The sequence below is a fragment of the Trachemys scripta genome, chromosome 10 (genome assembly GCF_013100865.1).
Source record: "Trachemys scripta elegans isolate TJP31775 chromosome 10, CAS_Tse_1.0, whole genome shotgun sequence".
Taxonomy (NCBI): domain Eukaryota; kingdom Metazoa; phylum Chordata; order Testudines; family Emydidae; genus Trachemys; species Trachemys scripta.
The window spans coordinates 51731824-51752712 of NC_048307.1; the positions used below are offsets into that span (position 1 = coordinate 51731824).

A 20889-nucleotide genomic window follows, 5' to 3' on the forward strand; every position below is an offset into this window, starting at 1 on the left:
GTCCTCCTATGGAACTTTTGCATCATCAGTTCCATCAACCTGAAAGTGCCTTACCTTCCAGGAGTTCAAAAGACTCTGGTAGACCACCTGAACAGGTTGTTCACAGGCCACTACAAGTCATCTCTCTGACTGGACATTTCCAGATCCATATTCCATCGGTGAGGAACTCCCAAAGTGGACATATTTGCAACAAGATAAAACAAAAAATGTCATATATTTTTTTGTTCCTGAGGGGGCCTCAGCCCTGATTCACTGACAGATGCTTTCACTCTAGCCTGATTGAGAGGACTGCTGTGCCTTCCCTCCAGTTCCGCTCCTGGCCAAAGTCTTATCCAAAGTTAAGCAAGATTCTGCTCATTTTGTTCTAATAGCCCTGGCATAGCCCCATCAGCATTGGTTTTCAACCCTATTAGCTCTATCAGTCAGACCTCAACTGTCGTTCCTGAGAAAGGTGTAACTTATCTCCCAGCACAATGGTCTCTTTCTTCATCCCAGGCTTCAAGCTCTCTAGCTGATCACGTTGATTCTTTGTGGCTGACAACTTTGGAACAGGGGGATACAGGAAGGGGGATACAGGAAGTCCTACTGAATAGCAGAAAGCCTTCAAAGGTCTGCTTACTTTGCTAAATGGAAGAAATTTTATATCTGGTCCCTACAGAAAGGCATTCCTCCAGCTCAAGCTCCGATTAGCCATGTCTTGGACTATCTTTTGTTCTTAAAGGATTGGCTCTTAGTTTGATTAGAGTCCATCTGGGAGTGCTATCAGCTTTCTACCTGTGGATAACGGATCAATTTTTTTCAAACCCCATTTCCATCATGTTTCTGAAGGATTTGTTCATATTATACCCATAGGTTTATTATCATATTTCACAGTTGAGCTTAAGTTTAGTACTAGCAAAGTTGATATTTCACACTTCTTTGAGCTGCTAGCAACTTGTTCTTGTTACACATCAGTGAAAGTAGCTTTCCTTGTTGCCCTAACCTTGGCTCTGAGCTTTGGTATCAGAGCTTCCCTATACAACTTCCTTTAGGGACAAGGTTTACGTTGGCTTCACCCTAAATTCCTGTCTAAAGTGGTCTCCAAATTGATTTTAAATTTATTTAACCAACATTCTTTCCAAAGTCTCATTCCTGTAAAGCAGTGTTTCCCAAACTTGGGATGCCGCTTGTGTAGGGAAAGCCCCGGCGGGCTGGGCCAGTTTGTTTACTTGCCACGTCTGCAGGTTCGGCCGATCGCGGCTCTCACTCACCACGGTTCGCTGCTCCAATGCAGCAACAATGGGAGCTGCGCGAAGCAGCGGCCAGTATGTCCCTCGGCCCTTGCCGCTTCCAGCAGCTCCGATTGGCCTGGAGCAGCGAACCGCAGCCAGTGGGAGCCACGATCGGCCGGACCTGCGGACGGGGCAGGTAAACAAACCAGCCTGGCCGGCAGAGGCTTTCCCTATACAAGCGGTGTTCCAAGTTTGGGAAACGCTGCTGTAAAGGGAAAGAAATGCTTCATACTCTTGATGTTAGAAGAGCTTTGACCTTTTATCAAGACTGGATTAGGTCATTCAGGTCTTCGGCTCAACTCTTCTTCACCATTTCAGATAGAGTAAAGGGCCAACCAGTCTCAACTTGGAGGATCTCCGCCTGGATCTCCGTCTACATTTGTTTATATTATCCATTGGCTGACATCACACCTCTGAGTAGAGTGATGGCTTACTCAACCAGGTTGCAGGTTAGGATTCCCATTCTGGATATTTGTAAGGCAGCTACCTTGTCTTTGCTCCATACCTTTGCTTCTCACTATGCCATATCTCATCAATCCAGAGAGGATGCCAGGTTCGGACGAGTTGTCCTTTAATCCTTGTTTAAGTAGACTCTGAGCCCACCGCCAATTTGAACTGTTTGTGAGTCACCTACAATAGAATGGACATGTGCAATTACTCAAAGAAGCAAAGCCTGTTTTCTGTAACTATTCTTCAAGATGAGTTGCACATGTTCATTCCATGACCTGTCTGCCTTCACCTCTTCATCAGAGTCTTTCTGGTATGAAGGAACTGAGGAACGTTGGGGGCAGTGTGCCCCTTTATGCACCAGAGGGCCCTTGTGCTGCCCTGATGGATACTGCTAAGGAAAAAATATTTGACAGCTGTGCATGAGGCATGCACAAACCCACAGTGGAATGGACATGTTCAGCACATCTCAAAGAACAATAGATACAGAAAGGTAGGTAACCATTTTTTTCCTTCCAGAGACAAGGATTCAGACAACTCAATCCATCATTTTAGATCTCAAGACTTACAATTTCATATAGTTGTGATTGAGTATGGGCTGTCTGGGACAAACAGCCTCTTGCACATATATAGTCTGGTATGCCAGATTGCATCTGAGAACTCTACAAAGTTGGCTGGCCTCAGTATTTTTGCTGTACTGTCGTCATCTGAACACTGTGGTCAAGCCCCCCCCCCCACATTTTAGACTCTGTAGATTGGTGGATGAACCCTGCTAATATCTGCATAGGAGTTCCATTTGTCCCTTGTCAACCATGGATGGATGTGTCTGCCATAGGTTGAGGGGCTTGTCTAGGTTTCCTTCACTCACAGGGGTTGTGGTTCAAAAAGGACCTGACTCTTCACATAAATGTCAGGGGGATGGCAGCTATCTGCCTGGCATGTCAGGTTTTCTACCCCATATCAAGGGAAGACACCTGCTCACTCTCTCAGACAACAAAGCAACAATGTTCTGTTTCTACAAACAAGAAGAGGCCCGCTCATCCCCGTTCTGCCAAGATGCAATTTGTGTATGAGACTTTTGCATTGCCAGCTCGATTGATCTCAAAGTCTATTACCTTCTCAGAGTGCAGAATGCATTGGCAGTTTATCTAAGCAGGTCATTTACGAGTCACCATGAGTGGTCCCTTCTTCCAGATGTAGCTAGGTTCATTTTCCAGCTCTAGGGGACTCCCCAGGTAGACCTGTTTGCAATGAGATACAACAGGAAATGCCAGCAGTTTTGTTCCCTACAGGGTCACAGTCTGGGTTCTCTGACAGATGCTTTCCTGTTGCCCTGGTTGAGCAACCTCCTGTCCGTTTTGGTGAAAGCTGATACCACTTCCATTGGACCCGGATCTAATTTCTCAAAACTCAGGTCGCTTGCGCCATCCAAATCTGCAGATACGCCATAGTTAGATTCTAGGGAGCAGTTGTATTCAAAAGAGGTTCAAGATATGCTGTTGAATAGTAGAATACTATCTACTAAGACTACTGGCCTCTCTAAGTGGGAAGTTTTTCTCTAGTTGGTCTGGTTCTGCAGTTTTGCTGATGCATTCTTCAATCCAGGATACCTTGGTCTATCTTTTGTGCCTAAAACAGCAAGGTTTGGCCATTAGCTCGATAAAGGTCCATCTAGCAGCTATCTCGGCCTCCCACCCTCAGGTGGATAACCACTCCTATGTTTTATATTAGAATGTCAGTAAGATTTTTTTGAGAGGCCTGGAAAGATTATATCCTCATGTATAAGATCCTGTTTCCCCATGGGACCTAAACTGGGTATTGCCAAAGCTGATTTACAGGCAAGATTAACAACAACATTTTGTTTTGCAGAGAACATCACAATTTCCTGAAGTTGTGCCTGAAGTTGCTTTCTAATCATCTTGCTCTTGCGTTAGCTGGAGGAGTAGCTACTAGCATTCTTGGAAGGCAGGCAGGCCCACTTCGGAATTTGCTGTTTAGGTTGATGGACTCCTCTGTCCCAGATGAAATACAGGAAGTAAGTAATTTTATTTAATTCACATCCAATTCTCTTAGATGTATGGTTATGATCAGAAAAGAGATTCTGTAAAAATGGCACCTTAGTACTAGCAATACTTGATTTACTGATAAAAATCCAGTTTTGAGTCCTAAATTGAGTCAGTTTGATAAACAGTTATTGATGGTGAATGGATATCTGAACCCCAATATAACTTCAGTCGGCTTTTTTATCATACTTATATATTTAGGGCTGTCGATTAATCACAGTTAACTCACACGATTAACTCAAAAAAATTAATCACGATTAATTACAGTTTTAATTGCACTGTTAAACAGTAGAATACCAACTGAAATTTATTAAACATTTTTGGATGTTGTTCTACATTTTCAAATATATTGATTTCAATTACAACACAGCATACAAAGTAGACAGTGCTCATTTTATATTGTAATTTTTTATTACAAATATTTGCGCTGTAAAAAAGGCAAACAAAAGAAATAGTATTTTTCAGTTCACCTCATACAAGAACTGTAGTGCAGTCTCTTTATTGTGAAAATGCAATTACAAATGTAGATATTTTTTGTTACATAATTGCACTCAAAACAAAACCAATGTAAAACTTCAGAGCCTACAAGTCCACTCAGTTCTACTTCCTGTTCAGCCAATTGCTAAGACAAACAAGTTTGTTTACATTTACAGGCGATAATGCTACCCTCTTCTTATTTACAGTTTAACCTCAAAGTGAGAACAGGCGTTCACATGGCATTTTTGTAGCCGGCATTGCAAGGTATTTACGTGCCAGATACACTAAACATTCATATGGCCCTTCATGCTTCGGCCACCATTCCAGAGGATGTGCTGATGATGCTCGTTAAAAAATAATGCATTAATAAAATTTGTGGCTGAACTCCTTGGGGAAGAATTGTATGTCTCCTACTCTGTTTTACCTGCTTTCTGTCATGTATTTCATGGTATAGCAATCTTGGATGATGACCCAGCACATGTTCGTTTTAAGAATACTTTCACTGCAGATTTGACAAAATGCAAAGACGATACCAACGTGAGATTTCTAAAGATAGCTGCAGCACACGACAGGTTTAAGAATCTGAAGCGCCTTCTAAAATCTGAGAGGGACGAGGTGTGAAACATGCTTTCAGAAATCTTAAAAGACCAACATTTCGATGCGGAAACTACAGACCCTGAACTACCAAAAAAGAAACTCAACCTTCTGCTGGTGGCATCTGACTCAGATGATGAGAATGAACATGCGTCAGTCTGCACTGCTTTCGATGGTTATCGAGCAGAACTTGTTATCAGCATGAAGCATGGTGGTTGAAGCATGAAGGGACATATGAATCTTTAGTGTATCTGGCACGTAAATATCTTGCAACACTGGCTAGAACAGTGCCATGCGAATGCCTGTTCTCACTTTCAGGTGATTATTGTAAACAAGAAGCAGTCAACAGTATTTCCTGCAAATGTTAACAAACTTGTTTGTCTGAGCAATTGGCTGAACAAGAAGTAGGACTGAGTGGACTTTTAGGTTCAAAAGTTTTACATTGTTTTATTTTTTAATGCAGTTATTTTTTGTACATAATTCTACATTTGTAAGTTCAACTTTCATGATAAAGAGATTGCACTACAGTACTTGTATGAGATGAATTGAAAAATATATATCTATTTTTTTCAGTGCAAATATGTCATAAAAAATAAATATAAAGTGAGCACTTTTCACTTTGTATTCTGTGTTGTAATTGAAATTAATATATTTGAAAATGTAGTAAACATCCAAAAATATTTAAAATAAATGGTATTCTATTGTTGTTTAATAGTGTGATTAATTGCGATTAATTTTTTTAAATCGCTTGACAGCCCTACTTTTAATAGATAGTTATCTTAGTGTTAGGCCCTAGTCCTGAAATGAGCTGTGGTTGTGTTGAGCCCCGTACAGAGTTCATTTAAGGATGTGGTCCTTAAATGGGGAAGGAAACTTCATAGTTGAAGGTCCTTCATTGAGAATTCATCCTCTCTGGCACCCTTAATAATTAGGCTAAGGTGCTGTTACCTTGCATGACTCTGTGATCTCAGCTGCCATATTATCATTTATTTTATTTATTTATAGGTGTAACATTCTGATAGAATATACAAAAAGCTGCCTAATTTTTGTTCCAGGTGTATATGATAACATAAAAAAAAATCTAACTACAACTAACAGCTAACCCACCAGCATCCCCTAACAAAAAAAGTCTCATTCCCCATAAAATCATATCCATCTCCCCAAATGCCCAAGAAAATAGATAGACCTTGCACTTTGCCCTGAAAATAGAGATCTGGGTTATTCTGGTTCAAAGGGTGGGAATAAGTTCCAAAGCTGAGGGCCCTTCAGAGTGTTCAATCTCCAATCCTCTCTTAAATCAAAAGGATTCAGATTGAGCACTGCAAATGGTTGCAAATAGTGGCAGTATGGCACTGGGGAGAGAGGCTGGCTCTCCTGTCCTTTGTAAGTAGGTCCAAGCTATTTAGGGCTTTATAAATCAAAACTCTTTTAAAAAGATAATTGTATTATTACTACATTCTCCCTGGAAATCAATAGGCAACCAATGTTGAGCAGGGACAGTATCATGTGCTTCTGGTGAGAGACTGATTACCAACCATGGCATAATTGTGTGTTTTACCTTAAAATTAGAGCTGTCAAGCGATACATTTTTTGTGTGTGATTAATCTTGAGATTAAAAATATTAATTGCGATTAAACAATAATAAAATACCATTTATTTAAATATTTTTGGATGTTTTCTACATTTTCAAATATATTGATTTCAATTACAACACAGAATACAAAGTGTACAGTGCTCACTTTATATTTATTTTTGATTACTGGTATTTGCATTGTAAAAAAACAAAAGAAATTTTGTATTTTTCAATTCATCTCATACAAGTACTGTAGTGCAGTCTCTTTATCATGAAAGTTGAACTTACAAATGTAGAATTATGTACAAAAAATAACTGCATTAAAAAATAAAACAATGTAAAACTTTAGTCCTAAACCTTTAAAACCTAAAAGTCCACTCAGTCCTACTTCTTGTTCAGCCAGTTGCTCAGACAGACAAGTTTGTTTACATTTGCAGGAGATAATGCTGCCCACTTCTGGTTTACAGGGTTACCCGAAAGTGAGACCAGGTGTTCTCATGGCAGTGTTGTAACTGACGTTGCAATATATTTATGTGCCAGATGCGTTAAAGATTCATATGTCCCTTCATGCTTCAACCACCATTCCAGAGACATACATCCGTGCTAATGACAGGTTCTGCTCAATAACATTCCAAAGCAGTGCGGACCAACGTATGTTCATTTTCATTATCTGAGGGCAGGCCTTCACTATGGGGGGGGGGGGTCGATTTAAGATAAACAAATTCAGCTACGCGAATAGCTGAATTCAACGTATCGGAGCCAACTTACCCCGCTGTGAGGACGGCGGCAAAATCGACCTCCGCGGCTCCCCGTCGACGGCGCTTACTCCCACCTCCGCTGGTGGAGTAAGAGCGTCGATTCGGGGATCGATTGTTGCGTCCCGACGAGACGCGATAATTCGATCCCTGAGAGATCGATTTCTACCCGCCGATTCAGGCGGGTAGTGTAGACCTAGCCTGAGTCAGATGCCACCAGCAGAAGGTTGATTTTCTTTTTTGATGGTTCGAGTTCTATAGTGTCTGCGTCGGAGAGTTGCTCTTTTAAGACTTCTGAAAGCATGCTCCACACCTCGTCCCTCTCAGATTTTAGAAGGCGCTTCAGATTCTTAAACCTTGGGTCGAGTGCTGTAGCTATCTTTAGAAATCTCACATTGGTACCTTATTTGCGTTTTGTCAGATCTGCTGTGAAAGTGTTCTTAAAATGAACAACATTTGCTGGGTCATCATCCGAGACTGCTATAATATGAAATATACAGCTGAATGCAGGTAAAACAGAGCAGGGGACATACAATTCTCCCCCAAGAAGTTCAATCACAAATTTAATTAACACGTTATATTTTTAACGAGCATCATCAGCAGGAAAGCACGTCCTCTGGAATGGTGGCCAAAGCATGAAGGGCCATACGAATGTTTAGCATATCTGGCACATAAATACCTTCCAATGCCAGCTACAAAAGTGCCATGCGAATGCCTGTTCTCACTTTCAGGTTACAGACAGCATTATCGCCTGTAAATGTAAACAAACTTGTTTGTCTTAGCGATTGGCTGAACAAGAGGCAGGACTGCGTGGATTTGTAGTCTCTGAAGTTTTACATTGTTTTGTTTTGAGTGCAATTATGTAACAAAAAAAAATCTACATTTGTAAGTTGCACTTTCACTATAAATAGACTGCACTACAGTACTTGTTTGAGGTGAGTTGAAAAATACTATTTATTTTATCAGTTTTAGAGTGCAAATATTTGTAATAAAAATCATATACACTTTGATTTCAGTTACAATACAGAATACAATTGTGGCGGGATGAAGACTCACTGGCATGGTGCCTCCTGCTGGCCGTTCAGGGAATTAGCTCTTCGAGCGCTGAGTGCCCTCTGCAGGCCGGTGTCTTGCCTGCCGCTGGCCCCCGTGTCCCTCCCGGACCCCGGTGCCCTTCTATGTCAGGGTTTTGCCCTGGCAGTAACCCACACTCTGCGTATCCCCACCCAGGGGAACCCTCAACTCTCTATCCCCACCTTGCCTCAGTGGCTACTGTCAGTCACCATCTAGCCCCTGCTACCTGGGGTGGACTGCAGTCTATAAACCACTCATCATCGGCCAGGGGGGTTGGACTAGCTGCCTCTGCCTATCTCTGGGCTGCCTCTCTGCAGCCCCAGTATCCCTTTGTGAGCCCTTAACTAGGCCTGCAGCCTGTGGCTTTGCTAGGCTGGAGCTCCCCAGCTCCCTCTGCCCTTCCTCAGCACTGCTCCATTTCAGGTACTCTGCTAGGCTCCCAGACAGCCAGGTCCTCCTTTCTCAAAAGGCTAGAGAGAGAGTCCTCCTCAGCCTCTGGCCCTCAGCCTCTTATAGGGCCAGCTGTGGCCTGATGGGGGCATGGCCCCCAGCTGTGGCTGCTTCTCCAATCAGCCCAGCTTGGCTGCTTTTAACTCTTTTTTTTCCAGCCACAGCCCTCTTCAGGGCTGCTTTCAACCCCTGTTCTGTGGGAGTACAGTATATATGAAAATGTAGAAAAATATCCAAAATATTTAATAAATTGCAATTGGTATTCTATTGTTTAACAGTGTGATTAAAACTGTGATTAATCGACAGCCCTACTTAAAATTTAAAATGGTCCTATTATTGTGTAATTTTTTGAATTCGTCAAGACACTGGTTCTATAGTTGTACTAGTCTGAAAAAGTGAGGTGGTTTGAATTTTCAGCACTAGCTCATTTTGCAAAATCTTTCATCTACTGAAGTTAGAATCTTTTTGAACAAAAAATAATACGGAAACAAATCATTCTTGAGTTACTTGTTAAATTTTGAGACTAAAGTAATTATAGGGTGGAATTTTAGTCCCGCTCTAGGTGCAGTTTTCAATGCAGCCTTACTATAGAGTGGCGCCATGTAAACTGGTAAAAATAAAGTCTTTGCTCTAAAGAGCTTAAAAAGACACAAGTGAAAGATGCAGTATGTTAGGATGTGTGTATTTTGTCCTACTTCTAAACACATAAAACTGCTCTTCCAGCCTCTCTTTAGCAGGGACTACCAATCATACCAAATTGTGTTAATATTTGTGGTGGCTTACTGATGTATTTAAAAGAACTAGGAAGAAATTAAGTAATTCGCTATTGTGATCAATTTGGGCTCAATCAGGGTTTGAACACACACCCCTAGAAAGTAAGAAAAGCTAGTGCACTAACCTAATTTACAGTAAAATTAAACTGCTGTATGTGTGTGTACGTGTATGCTTGGTTTTGGTATCGAATTACATACAGCCGTATTCTGCTCTCTCATAGCTAAAGTTCTGCTCTAATGGTTTATCCCAATGTAACTGAACAGAACTTAACTCTTAGAATTTATCTTCAGAAAGCTACTGCCGCAATCAGCGGATTAATTCCAGAGTCCTATATGAGCACTAGAAGTTGAATTGTCATCTCCCTAGCACAAGATCACCATATTACTGCAGCTGTTAGAATGAACGTTATTCTAAATTAAATTATTTAGATATGTTAGATATCTTTGATTTAAATCATAGTAATTTTTTTTAAAAAATGCCATTATGTTGATACAAAAATATTTCAAAATATGAAGTGTTGTCTCCCCCTCTCCTTTTATTTTAGGTTGTAATTGAGACGCTGTCAGTAGGTGCAACTATGCTACTACCTCCATTGCGAGAAAGAATGGAATTGCTGCATTCTCTTCTACCCCAAGGCCCTGATAGATGGGAGAGCTTATCGAAGGGGCAGGTAAGGCCTTGTAAAACTGTATGTCACCCTTCTAATATAGGTGTTCACATAATTACTTTAAAAGATACACCTGGAGCAGTTTGAAGGTCAATTACTGTTGAGAGCCAGTCTAATTAAACAAATCTGAATAATGTAAACTTAAAAATCTTATGTTTGCCAGTGCCTTAAGTTTTTTTTTCAAAAATAAGGAAAAGTGCTGGACTTAGATCTTGTGGTTTTGTACTAATAATCAGAATACTTGTAAAACACTTTTTATACATAGATTTTACAGCACTTTCCAAAAGTGGATAAGTATTACTGCCCCTGTTTTTACAAATGTGAGCAACGGAGATTAACACAGAAAGGTTTATTTGCCCAGTGTCATACAGCAAGTCAACTGTAGAATCAGGAACAGAATAAAAATGTTAACTCCCTACCCGGTGCGTAGTCCATGAGCCTAGATCACAGCTGTCCAGTGTGTGTGGATGGCTATCCATCCCCAAAATATTTATAACCCAAACCCCAGTGGTAAAGAGCCTGTAAGTTCATTAGTGAAATGAGTGAGCATGGGCTACAGTGGTATCTTGGAGTAGAATGTGCTTCAGGCCAGGTTCTCTGCATACCTTTCCTTTGTTGCTTGTGGAAAAGGAGAAAAGCTGTCCTGGTGAGTCACTGCTGGGCAGAGGAGTTACACTTAGCAGTGCTCCATTTGAGGAGTGGTGAATATCCTGTTGAGACATTCCTCTTGCCCACCCCATCATAGAGTGGGAAGAGAAGAAGTTGATGACAGACATTTCATGTTTCATTATTTATTTATTACTAGTGCTTAAGAGCCTTAGTCATGGACCAGGACCCCATTGTGTTAGGCATGCTACAGACACAGAACAAAAAGACCTTTCCCTGATTAGAAAGGGATGGGAGCTGTGGGTCTTCAGCATTTGAGCCTTAGGTTTAAAATAATATTGGGCAGCTGTCATTTGGGTCCATTCACATAGGATAATCCTGGCCTTTAAACTTGCGTACAATGGAGCATATAGTGTACTAGAATGATGTCAGAATTATGAGTACGAATTCTAACAAAACTGGAAGATTGTTTCTCAAAGTATAGTACATTAGGCTCAGCATAAACTAAGTATCTTCATAGATTTATAAATTATAAGGCCATTGTGACATCTAGCCTGACCTCTTGTATAATAGTTAGTAGACTGGAGCTTTTGCTACTCCTTATGATTTAACTTATCCCCTGTTAATTGATACTGATTACAGTGCATACTGACAAGTTCTGTGGAGCATCTCAGAACAAGGGCTTTGGGATAGGTTTAAAGGATTTCATAAGTACATCCACATTCGTATACTTTTTGTTAATTCAACTCTCACCTTAGGTCAAAGGAATTAAAACTCAAGTATGAGATTTGTCAAAAGATATATAGAAGCATAGTATAAGTTAAGATATTGTACAGTCAGATGAGTGAAGCTTGGCTGGGTTAAATATAGGCAGTTTACTGGGCAATTTTGGCTTTCAAAAGGCTGCACTGAGTCAAGTGAATAATCTGTGACAAGGTGGATGTTACAGACAGAATAAACTAAAATGGCGGGCATACTTATTTATTAATGCATTAAGAATCGTACAAAACTCTGTAAAATCCATTTCCAACACGCTGAGATGACACCAACGGTATATAACAATGTAACTGTCGGTTATGCCCAGAAATTGTCTGACACTGATTATGCAGTTAGCAAAAGTAGTGTGGTCTACGGACTAAAGGAAGATTATTACATTCTAAATTGTATGACATGAGCAGTATACCAGAATGTTGTAGTGAAAAATGTTTAAAAACAAAATTCTTCTTTCCTTTATCCATTCTGGCTTTTACTAAACCCTTGTGTACCGAGAGAGAAACCACAATACAAAGTTGGAAAAGGTTGACCATAGGCTATGGTGACTCAAAGTTGCTTTTTTCACCTTCTTCCATGAAGTTGTGTGCTCTCTTCTGTGGTTTGTAGTCATTCACTTAAACCTCTCTAGACCTTACAGTTACCATAGTGTAATAAATAATACGAATTTACTGATTTTTTTTTTTTTTTTTTTGCTCAAGCTTCATTTACACTGTCGTTTTGCTAAGTCATTATGAAGAGCATTGGGAATTCGTTAGCCACAGTTTCTGAAGACTGAGTTGAAGAGGACTTTTTAGTCTATCATCTGTTCTGTCCCCCGAATGACGGGACTATTGAGTTAATTCTCTCTCCTAGGCATTTTTAGATCGGGGTGGGCAAACTATGGCTCCTGGGCCACATCCGGCCCTCCAGCCGGTTTAATCTGGCCCTCGAGCTCCTGTTGAGGAGCAGGGTCTGGGGCTTGCCCTGCTCCCACGCTCCAGCCAGGGAGCAGGGTTGGAGGCTGCTCCATGCATGTGTGCCAAGGCTCCCGGAAGCAGCATGTCTCCCCTCTGGCTCCTATGTTTAGGGGAAGCCAGGGGGCTTCGCATGCTGCCCCTACCCCAGGCGCCACCCCCACAGCTCCCATTGGCCAGGAACTGCGGTTAATGGGAGCTGCAGGGGTGGCACCTGTGGGCGGGGCAGTGTGTAGAGCCGCCTGGCCGCACCTCCGCATAGGAGCTGGAGAGGGGACATGCCGCTGCTTCCAGGAGCTGCTTGAGGTAAGCACCGCCCGGAGCCTGCACCCCTGACCTCCTCCCGTGCCCAAACTCCCTGCCCCAGCCCAGAGCCCCCTCCTGCACCCTGAATTCCCCATTTTGTTGTCTAACAAGAACAATTGTTCCTATCTAATTATTTCCTTTAGAGAATGCAGTTGGATATTATTCTGACGAGTTTGCAAGATCATACCCATGTAGCCTCACTACTTGGTTATAGTTCACCATCTGATGCAACAGAAGTTTCTTCACTATCTGTTGGCTATGGAAACCTCTCTGATCAAACATATGGTGTCCAGAGCAGCCATCCAGATACTCATCTAGCTGAAATTTTAATGAAGACTCTGCTAAGAAATTTAGGATTTTACACGGTATGTTTAGGGCTTGTCTTTAATTTTTTATAGTAATAATCAAGTTATTTTTAAAAAATTCTCTTCAGTTTGGGTAAAATAATTATATGTTTCTCCTTTAATGTTTGTTCAAGAGACCCGCAACAAGAACCTGCAACCAGCTTCATTTCCCCCCTAAAAAGGACTAAAACTAATTTTTTAAGGGCCTTCTCTAAAGGGTTTGTCTAGATAGAGAGTTAGTGCATGCCAAGATGGAGTGTAAATCTATAGTGAATGAGGGTGCTGTGCACTAACTGTCCATGTGGACCCTGCTACCACATGGACAATTAGTGCACGGAATGCTAGCATTATAGATTTACACCCCAGCTTGCTGTGCACTATCTGTCCATCTAAGACAAGCCCAGAGCAGTTTAGATTCAAGGTGAATCCCTACCAAACTTTGTATCTGAAACTCTGCTAATTTTTTTTTTCTTTCTGAATTCTTATGTGAAAATTGAACTGGTATTTTTCTTCCCTTCCACTCCAGATTAGACAGTGAAAAATGCTAATCGTGTTAACATGTTCTTCTAAACCTTTATGTGTCAGTAGTCAGCCCATAACAAATTTTAAAGGGCCAGTTGCATATCTCTGGATATTGTGGTTCATGGGGAAATTTTCAAAGGCACAAAGATGAGTGTGGTGTCCAGCTCCCGTGAATGCCTGTCTGTCCCTTTGTGCTTTTGAAAATCTCCTCCTTAGAATAGATGAGTGTGGTGTCCAGCTCCCGTGAATGCCTGTCTGTCCCTTTATGCTTTTGAAAATCTCCTCCTTAGAATAGAAATACTTGACTGTATAACAGCAATCACAGTGACTGCTATAAAAATCTCAGTGATTGTGATTTCAGATTGTGTCCAAATTTATGTAGACTGGGATTTTCAAAGGAACCTAAGAGAGTAAGGAGCCCAGTTCTCATTGACTTTCTTGGGTTCCTTTGTAAATCCCAGCCGTAAATGTTAGGAGGTGAAAGAGTTTCCTTTTAAGATACCAAGAGTATTATAATATTTGAAAATGGACAATATGTGATTATTCCTTTTGTCTAACTAGGATCAAGCCTTCGGAGAGTTGGAAAAGAATAGTGATAAGTTTTTACTTGGGACGTCATCATCTGAAAACAGCCAACCTGCTCATCTTCATGAGCTGTTGTGTTCACTGCAGAAACAATTGCTGGCTTATTGTCATATCAACAGTGTTAGTGAGGTACATGGGGTTTTTAGTCGTATCTTCTGGAAATGTAACATTACCCCTCTTCAGTTTGTGAGCATCTACATAGGATAAGATTCGAATAATGTCTAGTTGAAAGTTACAATCTAATACATGATGAAATCTTCTAAAATACATTTGTATTGTTTTGTTATAAGTAGTTTCTCTTGTTTCCAGAATTCTAGCAGTGTGGCACTGCTACACAAACACCTCCAGCTTTTACTGCCTCATGCTACAGATATCTATTCACGTTCTGCAACTCTTCTTAAGGAAAGTTCTTGGAATGGCAGTGTTGGGGAAAAACTAAGAGGTATATATTGCTAAAAAGGTCAAGTTTAAAGAGGTACCACAGACTTGAAATACACTAATTAAAAAAGAGTTTAAAGTAACTTCAGGTACCACAACTGTTTCTGAGTTCCCGTGACAATTTTTGTTTACTTAGATTCCAATACATTTAAAATGTTTTTCTGTCCCTTGTTGCTGTGTGGGGCAAAACCCGACCAAACGGGAAATTGACGAATTGCACAGATGCAGCAGTCAAACTGATGGTACATTTGATAGCACATTGTACTTAAAGTAAAAATGTAGATAAAATTAAGGAGAATATTTAAATCTCTAACCGCTTTTAGTTATGCTTGTAGTGGTAACAATAGTTGACCAAAGTTCATAAAAATATTTTAGTCAAGTATGATTTTTTAAGGTGGTGTATATTAAACAAAAAACCCAATACAGGTACATTTTGAAAACTTTACAAATTAGGTTTTGTATGCATCATAGTCTCATGAACACTTGTTAATAAAATATGCTTGAGACAGACATTTTTAAGGTGATTTTCATAGGACATTTTACAATTTCACAGTATGAAATCATATAGAATAATTAAACTTTTAAGGACAATTGGGATGTTTTTCTTGCCAAAACTATTTAAATATAAAAGGACAGTATTTAATTATTTAATATTTTAAGGCATTTTTGGTTGCTGAATTTAAAAAGCAATGTAATTTATTTAACATAAACACACATCCCCTCCCTTTTCTTCCTTGTAGATGTAGTTTATGTATCTGCAGCTGGCAGTATGCTGTGCCAGATTGTTAACTCATTGTTGTTACTGCCTGTGTCAGTGGCCCGGCCTTTATTGAGTTATCTGCTAGATCTGTTGCCACCTCTTGATCGCCTTAATAGACTGTTACCCGCTGCTGCCCTATTAGAAGATCAGGAATTACAGTGGCCGCTTCATGGTAAGTAACATTTTTCATCTGAAAAAGAAGAAAATAGCAAGTTAAAATTAGAATAGGTAAATATGTTCTATAAATTGGAAACTGTTTATTTTGTGTCCCTTTAATCTCAAAATGTCTCAGTACCCCTCCCCTCTAACCTTTAAAATTTATTAACGTACCTTGCTGTAAACTAAGTATTTTGCACTACAAACAAATTACTTGATCCTGCATGTCTATAATTCCTTTTGACATCAGTGGGAGTTTCAGGTGCACAAGGAATGTAGGATTAGAGCCGAAATACCCAGTCTGTAATGCATGAAAATGTTTTGCTTTTGTTGTAAAATGTTATTCCTCCTGTGCCGTTATATAGTATACTATCCAGACTTTCCAGTATTATTAATGCTTTCTGGTATGAAGTCGGATAAAATTAACTTTAATAGACAATATTACCTACTAACTTTTTTCTGAACAAATACTGTCAAGTATTTATGCTCCTTCCAAAATAGAAAATGGAGGGGAAAATGGCAGGGGTTTTGGGAAGGGGAGTTGTTACAGTTATTTGCAAACCATTGAATTATTTTCTAATCAGATTATATATGACAATGTTTGCTGCTTTTTGGAGAAATGCTATTTGCAACACGTGACAAAGGTTTTACTAAAGCATTTTTTTAAATAAATCATGAGTGAGTGGAATATGGGACAAAGTTGTTAGAAGCAGTGGAATCGTATTTTTTAATCAGTTCAACAGACAACTTTATGGAAGGAAATTCAGCCATGTATGGGGTGAAGATGATGATGACATATGGGTACAATATATATATATTTTTAAAATTGTCCCAAAATACACAAAATGTCGTCACACTAAACACCCCAAAGTTATTTACGGAGGAATATCTTCTGGACTGTGTTAAGGTGTATAAAATGACTAAGAGGCAAAAGGAGTTTTCTGACTACTTTGAAATTAGTTACAAAATTGGAAGACCATTATGAAAGTAATAGATTACTAGCAGAATTAAAAAAGGCTTTTGTACCTGCTCTCACCAGACTCGAACCCAAAAATTCTAAAGTGCATAAATGGAAAGATGATAGTAAAGCTGCAGTATTTTCAACCATCTTTTTTATACAAGGAAGGTTGGGGGAAAAGTAAGTAATTGGACATATCCAAGGAGAATGATAAGATCTAACATATTTACCTCCCAAAAAGTTACCTGAGGATCTACAGCAATATACATATGTTCTTTGGTAGGATTTTGCCAAAGCAATACATTCTGTCAGATTATTGAGTTTTGTATTAGTCTGTTTTTCAGAATAGAAAATTAAATCTATTTTGACTAATTATTTATAATGCTTTAGGTGGAACTGAACTAATTGATCCTGCTGGAGTGCCCTTACCACAGCCTGCCCAATCTTGGGTCTGGCTTGTTGATCTAGAGAGAACTGTAGCTCTGCTTATTGGACGCTGTCTTGGTGGAATGCTTCAGGGATCCCATGTGTCCCCAGAGGAACAGGATACAGCCTATTGGTTGAAAACACCACTGTTCAGTGATGGAGTGGAAATGGACATTCCTCATTTAGGTAGTTTGCTAAATTGCTAAATGTAAAATTACTATATGTAGGTTTTTATAATTTTTCATTGCTGTTGTTTAACGTTGCCACATTTTCAAGCCTGGGTATTGTCATCCTCACAAACTTTTGGAGATGCTGGAGGAGTAGGCAGTAGGAGATCTAGATCTTTAATTTCCAGCCTTCATGAACTTAAGAATGCACATTTTTTAGGTGTCTTGAAGTGCCTCCCAGTGACTTTAGCAATATTAGGAATCCCTGTATAGGTGATGCCATTTTAAGTAGAGTATCAGTTACACTTGGTCTAAGCAGGATTAGGAAACACTGTACTTAAAAATGGTGGCAGAGCATCTACGTTAGGACACCCAATATCATAGCAATTGATGGAATGGTCTTAACAATGGTGAGAAACTTTTGAAAAAAATATCCCTAGAGTAGACAGATCTATAAAAGCATGTTTCTTTCCAAGCCAATTTATGCTTTTGGCCTCCGGATTGAGATTGACGGTAGGATGGTCTTGGCTATGAGAAGTAAGTCTCATCCTGTGGATTCCTAGGAGTGGATGGAAAGGAAGAAGAAAAGAATAAAATTTACAAATAGCTACCATTTTTGTATTCTAAAATATTGGCCTAACTTTTCCATCAGTTAAGCTCTGTAAATGTATTCCTTTGTTGTAGTATATTAAATTGTGTATACAGTTTGTAAGATTTGGTTTAATGTGTAATCTTATTTCTTTCTTATAAGAAATAATTTATCTTTGTTAGGTTTTGCTATACCTCCCTCTCGCTTTCCCCCTTTAAGGAGGTTCTAGCTAAATGAGCATAAATAACATTTCACCAAAACATATATGGTAAATCTTTGGGTTCAGTTCTGAAATGTCTAATCAGGATTAGGAAGATCTGTGCTATATGGTTTGCCATTTGAACTCTGATTTATTTATATCTTAATATGAAAAAGTAAGAAATTGGATATTTATAAGTAAATATAAACTTCCGCATATCATAGAATCATAGGACTGTAAGGGACCTCGAGAGGTCATCTAGTCCAGACCCCTGCACTCATGGCAGGACTGAGTATTATCTAGAACATCCCTGACAGGTGTTTGTCTAGCCTGCTCTTAAAAATCGATGGAGATTCCACAACCTCCCTAGGCAATTTATTCCAGTGCTTAATCAGCGTAGGAGCTTTGATGTTTATAAACAGAAAAATCAACTATTTCAAATTTTCTAAGGGGAAAAAATAACAAGCTTTCTTTTTTCACCGAGTTGTATCATTTCAACTTGGATGTACTATTTCCCATTTCATTTGCATTAAACATTCATATTTACTGTCAAAAAGGATCATAATTGTACATAATTTGTGAAAGGAAAGTACAGTAAAAGCTGTATTATCTGGCACTTTACCAACCGGAAAGCTCTATAAACCAGCATTTCTGATCTTAATTGAAAGTCCAGTTTATAGTCCACTTGGCACAGGGCCAGCAGGCTCCCTACCTGGCTCTTTGTGGCTCCCCGGAAGCAGTGACATATCCCTGCTGCTCCTAGGTGGAGGCACACCTAGGCGGCTCTGCGTGCTGCCACTGCTCCGAGCGCTGGCTGCGCAGTTCCCATTGGCTGAGAACTGCGGTCAGTGGGAGCTGTGGGAGCGGCACCTGCTGGCGGAGGCAGCACACAGAGCTGCCTCGCTACGCCTCCACCTAAGAGTAGCAGGGACATGTCGCTGCTTGCAGGGAACCGCCCGAGGTGAGTGCCGCCCGGATCTGGCACCCCCTCCCACACCCAAACTCCCTCCCAGAGCCTGGGCCCCAACCCTGGGCCCCCATCCCGCACCTGAATTCCCTCCCTCTTAGTTAACTGGAATTTTTGACTTACCGGCACCCATTCCCCAACATGCAGGATAACTCCGTTTTTACTTTATTACAGTAAAAGCTTTGAGAACCTATATGACTATACAGCAGTAGGAGTAACACATGCAGAGCTACTGTGGAGTTGCTGGGATGGCTGTCACTCTTCTTTCTGGATCTCCCTGTAAAATGTATGGAGGAGCAGGAGTCCTGGTGCTGAGCCCTGGCATTGAGTATGGGTGGTGGCCTCTGGACAGTGTGGTCATTTTACAGTTGGGGACAGGGAGATTCCCTGTCCTGAGGAATGGAAAGAGCAGGGGTGATAGGGTTTTTCCTTGTGGGATGATGGAGTGATCATTGGGATGTCCTTTTTCTACCCCTTCAATAGCTTGCAAAAAGTAGTGACTATGTGCTTATCAAAATCAGCAGAATCTAAAACCTAAATATTTCCCTTACTTTAGACAAATGCATGAGTTCCCTGTTGGAAGTGGCCCTCTCTGGAAATGAGGAACAGAAGCCATTTGATTATAAGCTGCGACCTGAGATTGGTGTCTTCGTTGATTTGGCCTTGGGTTGTACAAAAGAGCCAGCCCGTAGTCTCTGGCTCAGTATGCAAGACTATGCTGTTAGTAAAGGTAAGAAAATGAAAACAGAAGTAAAAGACTTTTACATATCTTGTAAACCTGAAAGATAATTTTATGTGCAGAATAATGACATTACAGGGCTCAGACTATTAACCCTGTTGCCAAACTACTTGCTTGCTTCAGGTCATCCTCAGCAGGGCCTTGAGTACTCCGTGACAACAATCTGTAACTTCCATGGCAACATAAATTTTGTTGCCATGTAATACCATTCAGTCCAGTCACTACACACTTACACAAACAGACACAGCAATTGCTCATATTTGGAAGTAACCATTGTTATAAAATCAATCTATTTTTTGTAGTAGAGCGGGTCAATAAAATTTTGATTTCATCCTTGTTTATTCTTTAAAAAAAAAAAAAAAAAAAAAAGAACAAATACTCCACAGATGTTTCCCACAAAAAAATGTACCACTTTTTTGAAATTTTGTATTGCCTAGCTTATCAGCCTACATTTCTAGTAGCCCTTACTTAGCGCTTGCAAACTACACTCCGTTTCTAGCTCCTACCAACTAGCTCCAGAGAACAGCACATTGAATATGTGCTGTTATCCTGTAACACTTTCTTGTGAGGAAAGCTGGATAATAAGAAGCAATTGCAGGCAGAGGCTTGCTGGGCAGGGGACAAAATAAAATATTGGGCATCTGCTTGCAGCAAAATGGAGAATTTGGTTGAAGGAATGCTGAAATCCATGGTGCTTTGGAAAACTAACGAATTCCTGAGCTGGGAAATCAATGAGGTTCTGAGATGAATGGGTCACTTTGCACCTCTTAGAGCTATTCTTTCAGGTTGTCTACGGATTCAGTCAAGCCAGGCTAAGTTCACATTTTCAAGGCTATTGCATTGCAACCATAATGGCTAGAATCATAATTATTTTTAAAAATAAAAGATTCTGAATCATGAGTCTGCAGCAAGATGTGTATACCATCTTTGTGGAAAACTCTGGGCCCTAATCATAAGTTTTGAGATCCAAAAAGACTGCTTTGTTCCATAACTATATATAACATCATAAATAGGGCCCTACCAAATTCAGGGTCCATTTTGGTCAATTTCACAACCAGGGAGTTTTAAAATTAGTCAGTTTCACATTTTCAGATGTTTACATCTGAACTTTTACGGTGTTGTAACTGTGGGGGTCCCGATCCAAAAGGTGGTCGGGAGGGGGGAGGGGAGGGTCGAAAGGCTATGTAGCTGGGTCGTGGGATTGCTACCCTTATTTCTGCCCTTCTGTTAGCTGGGGCACTGCCTTCAGAGCTGG

General features: G+C 40.2%; 1 protein-coding gene across 7 annotated transcripts in view; it reads left to right on the forward strand.

Annotated features, from left to right (window-relative positions):
- Positions 1-20889, forward strand: part of HERC1 (HECT and RLD domain containing E3 ubiquitin protein ligase family member 1) — a 206680-nt gene that overhangs the window by 67476 nt on the left and 118315 nt on the right. For all 7 annotated transcript variants that reach the window (XM_034783387.1, XM_034783388.1, XM_034783390.1 and 4 more), the window contains 8 exons: positions 3588-3753; positions 10023-10148; positions 12928-13149; positions 14212-14364; positions 14545-14677; positions 15414-15605; positions 16938-17159; positions 19452-19625. In XM_034783387.1, coding sequence (XP_034639278.1) covers positions 3588-3753; positions 10023-10148; positions 12928-13149; positions 14212-14364; positions 14545-14677; positions 15414-15605; positions 16938-17159; positions 19452-19625 — 1388 coding nt within the window. The remainder of the gene's footprint in view (positions 1-3587; positions 3754-10022; positions 10149-12927; positions 13150-14211; positions 14365-14544; positions 14678-15413; positions 15606-16937; positions 17160-19451; positions 19626-20889) is intronic.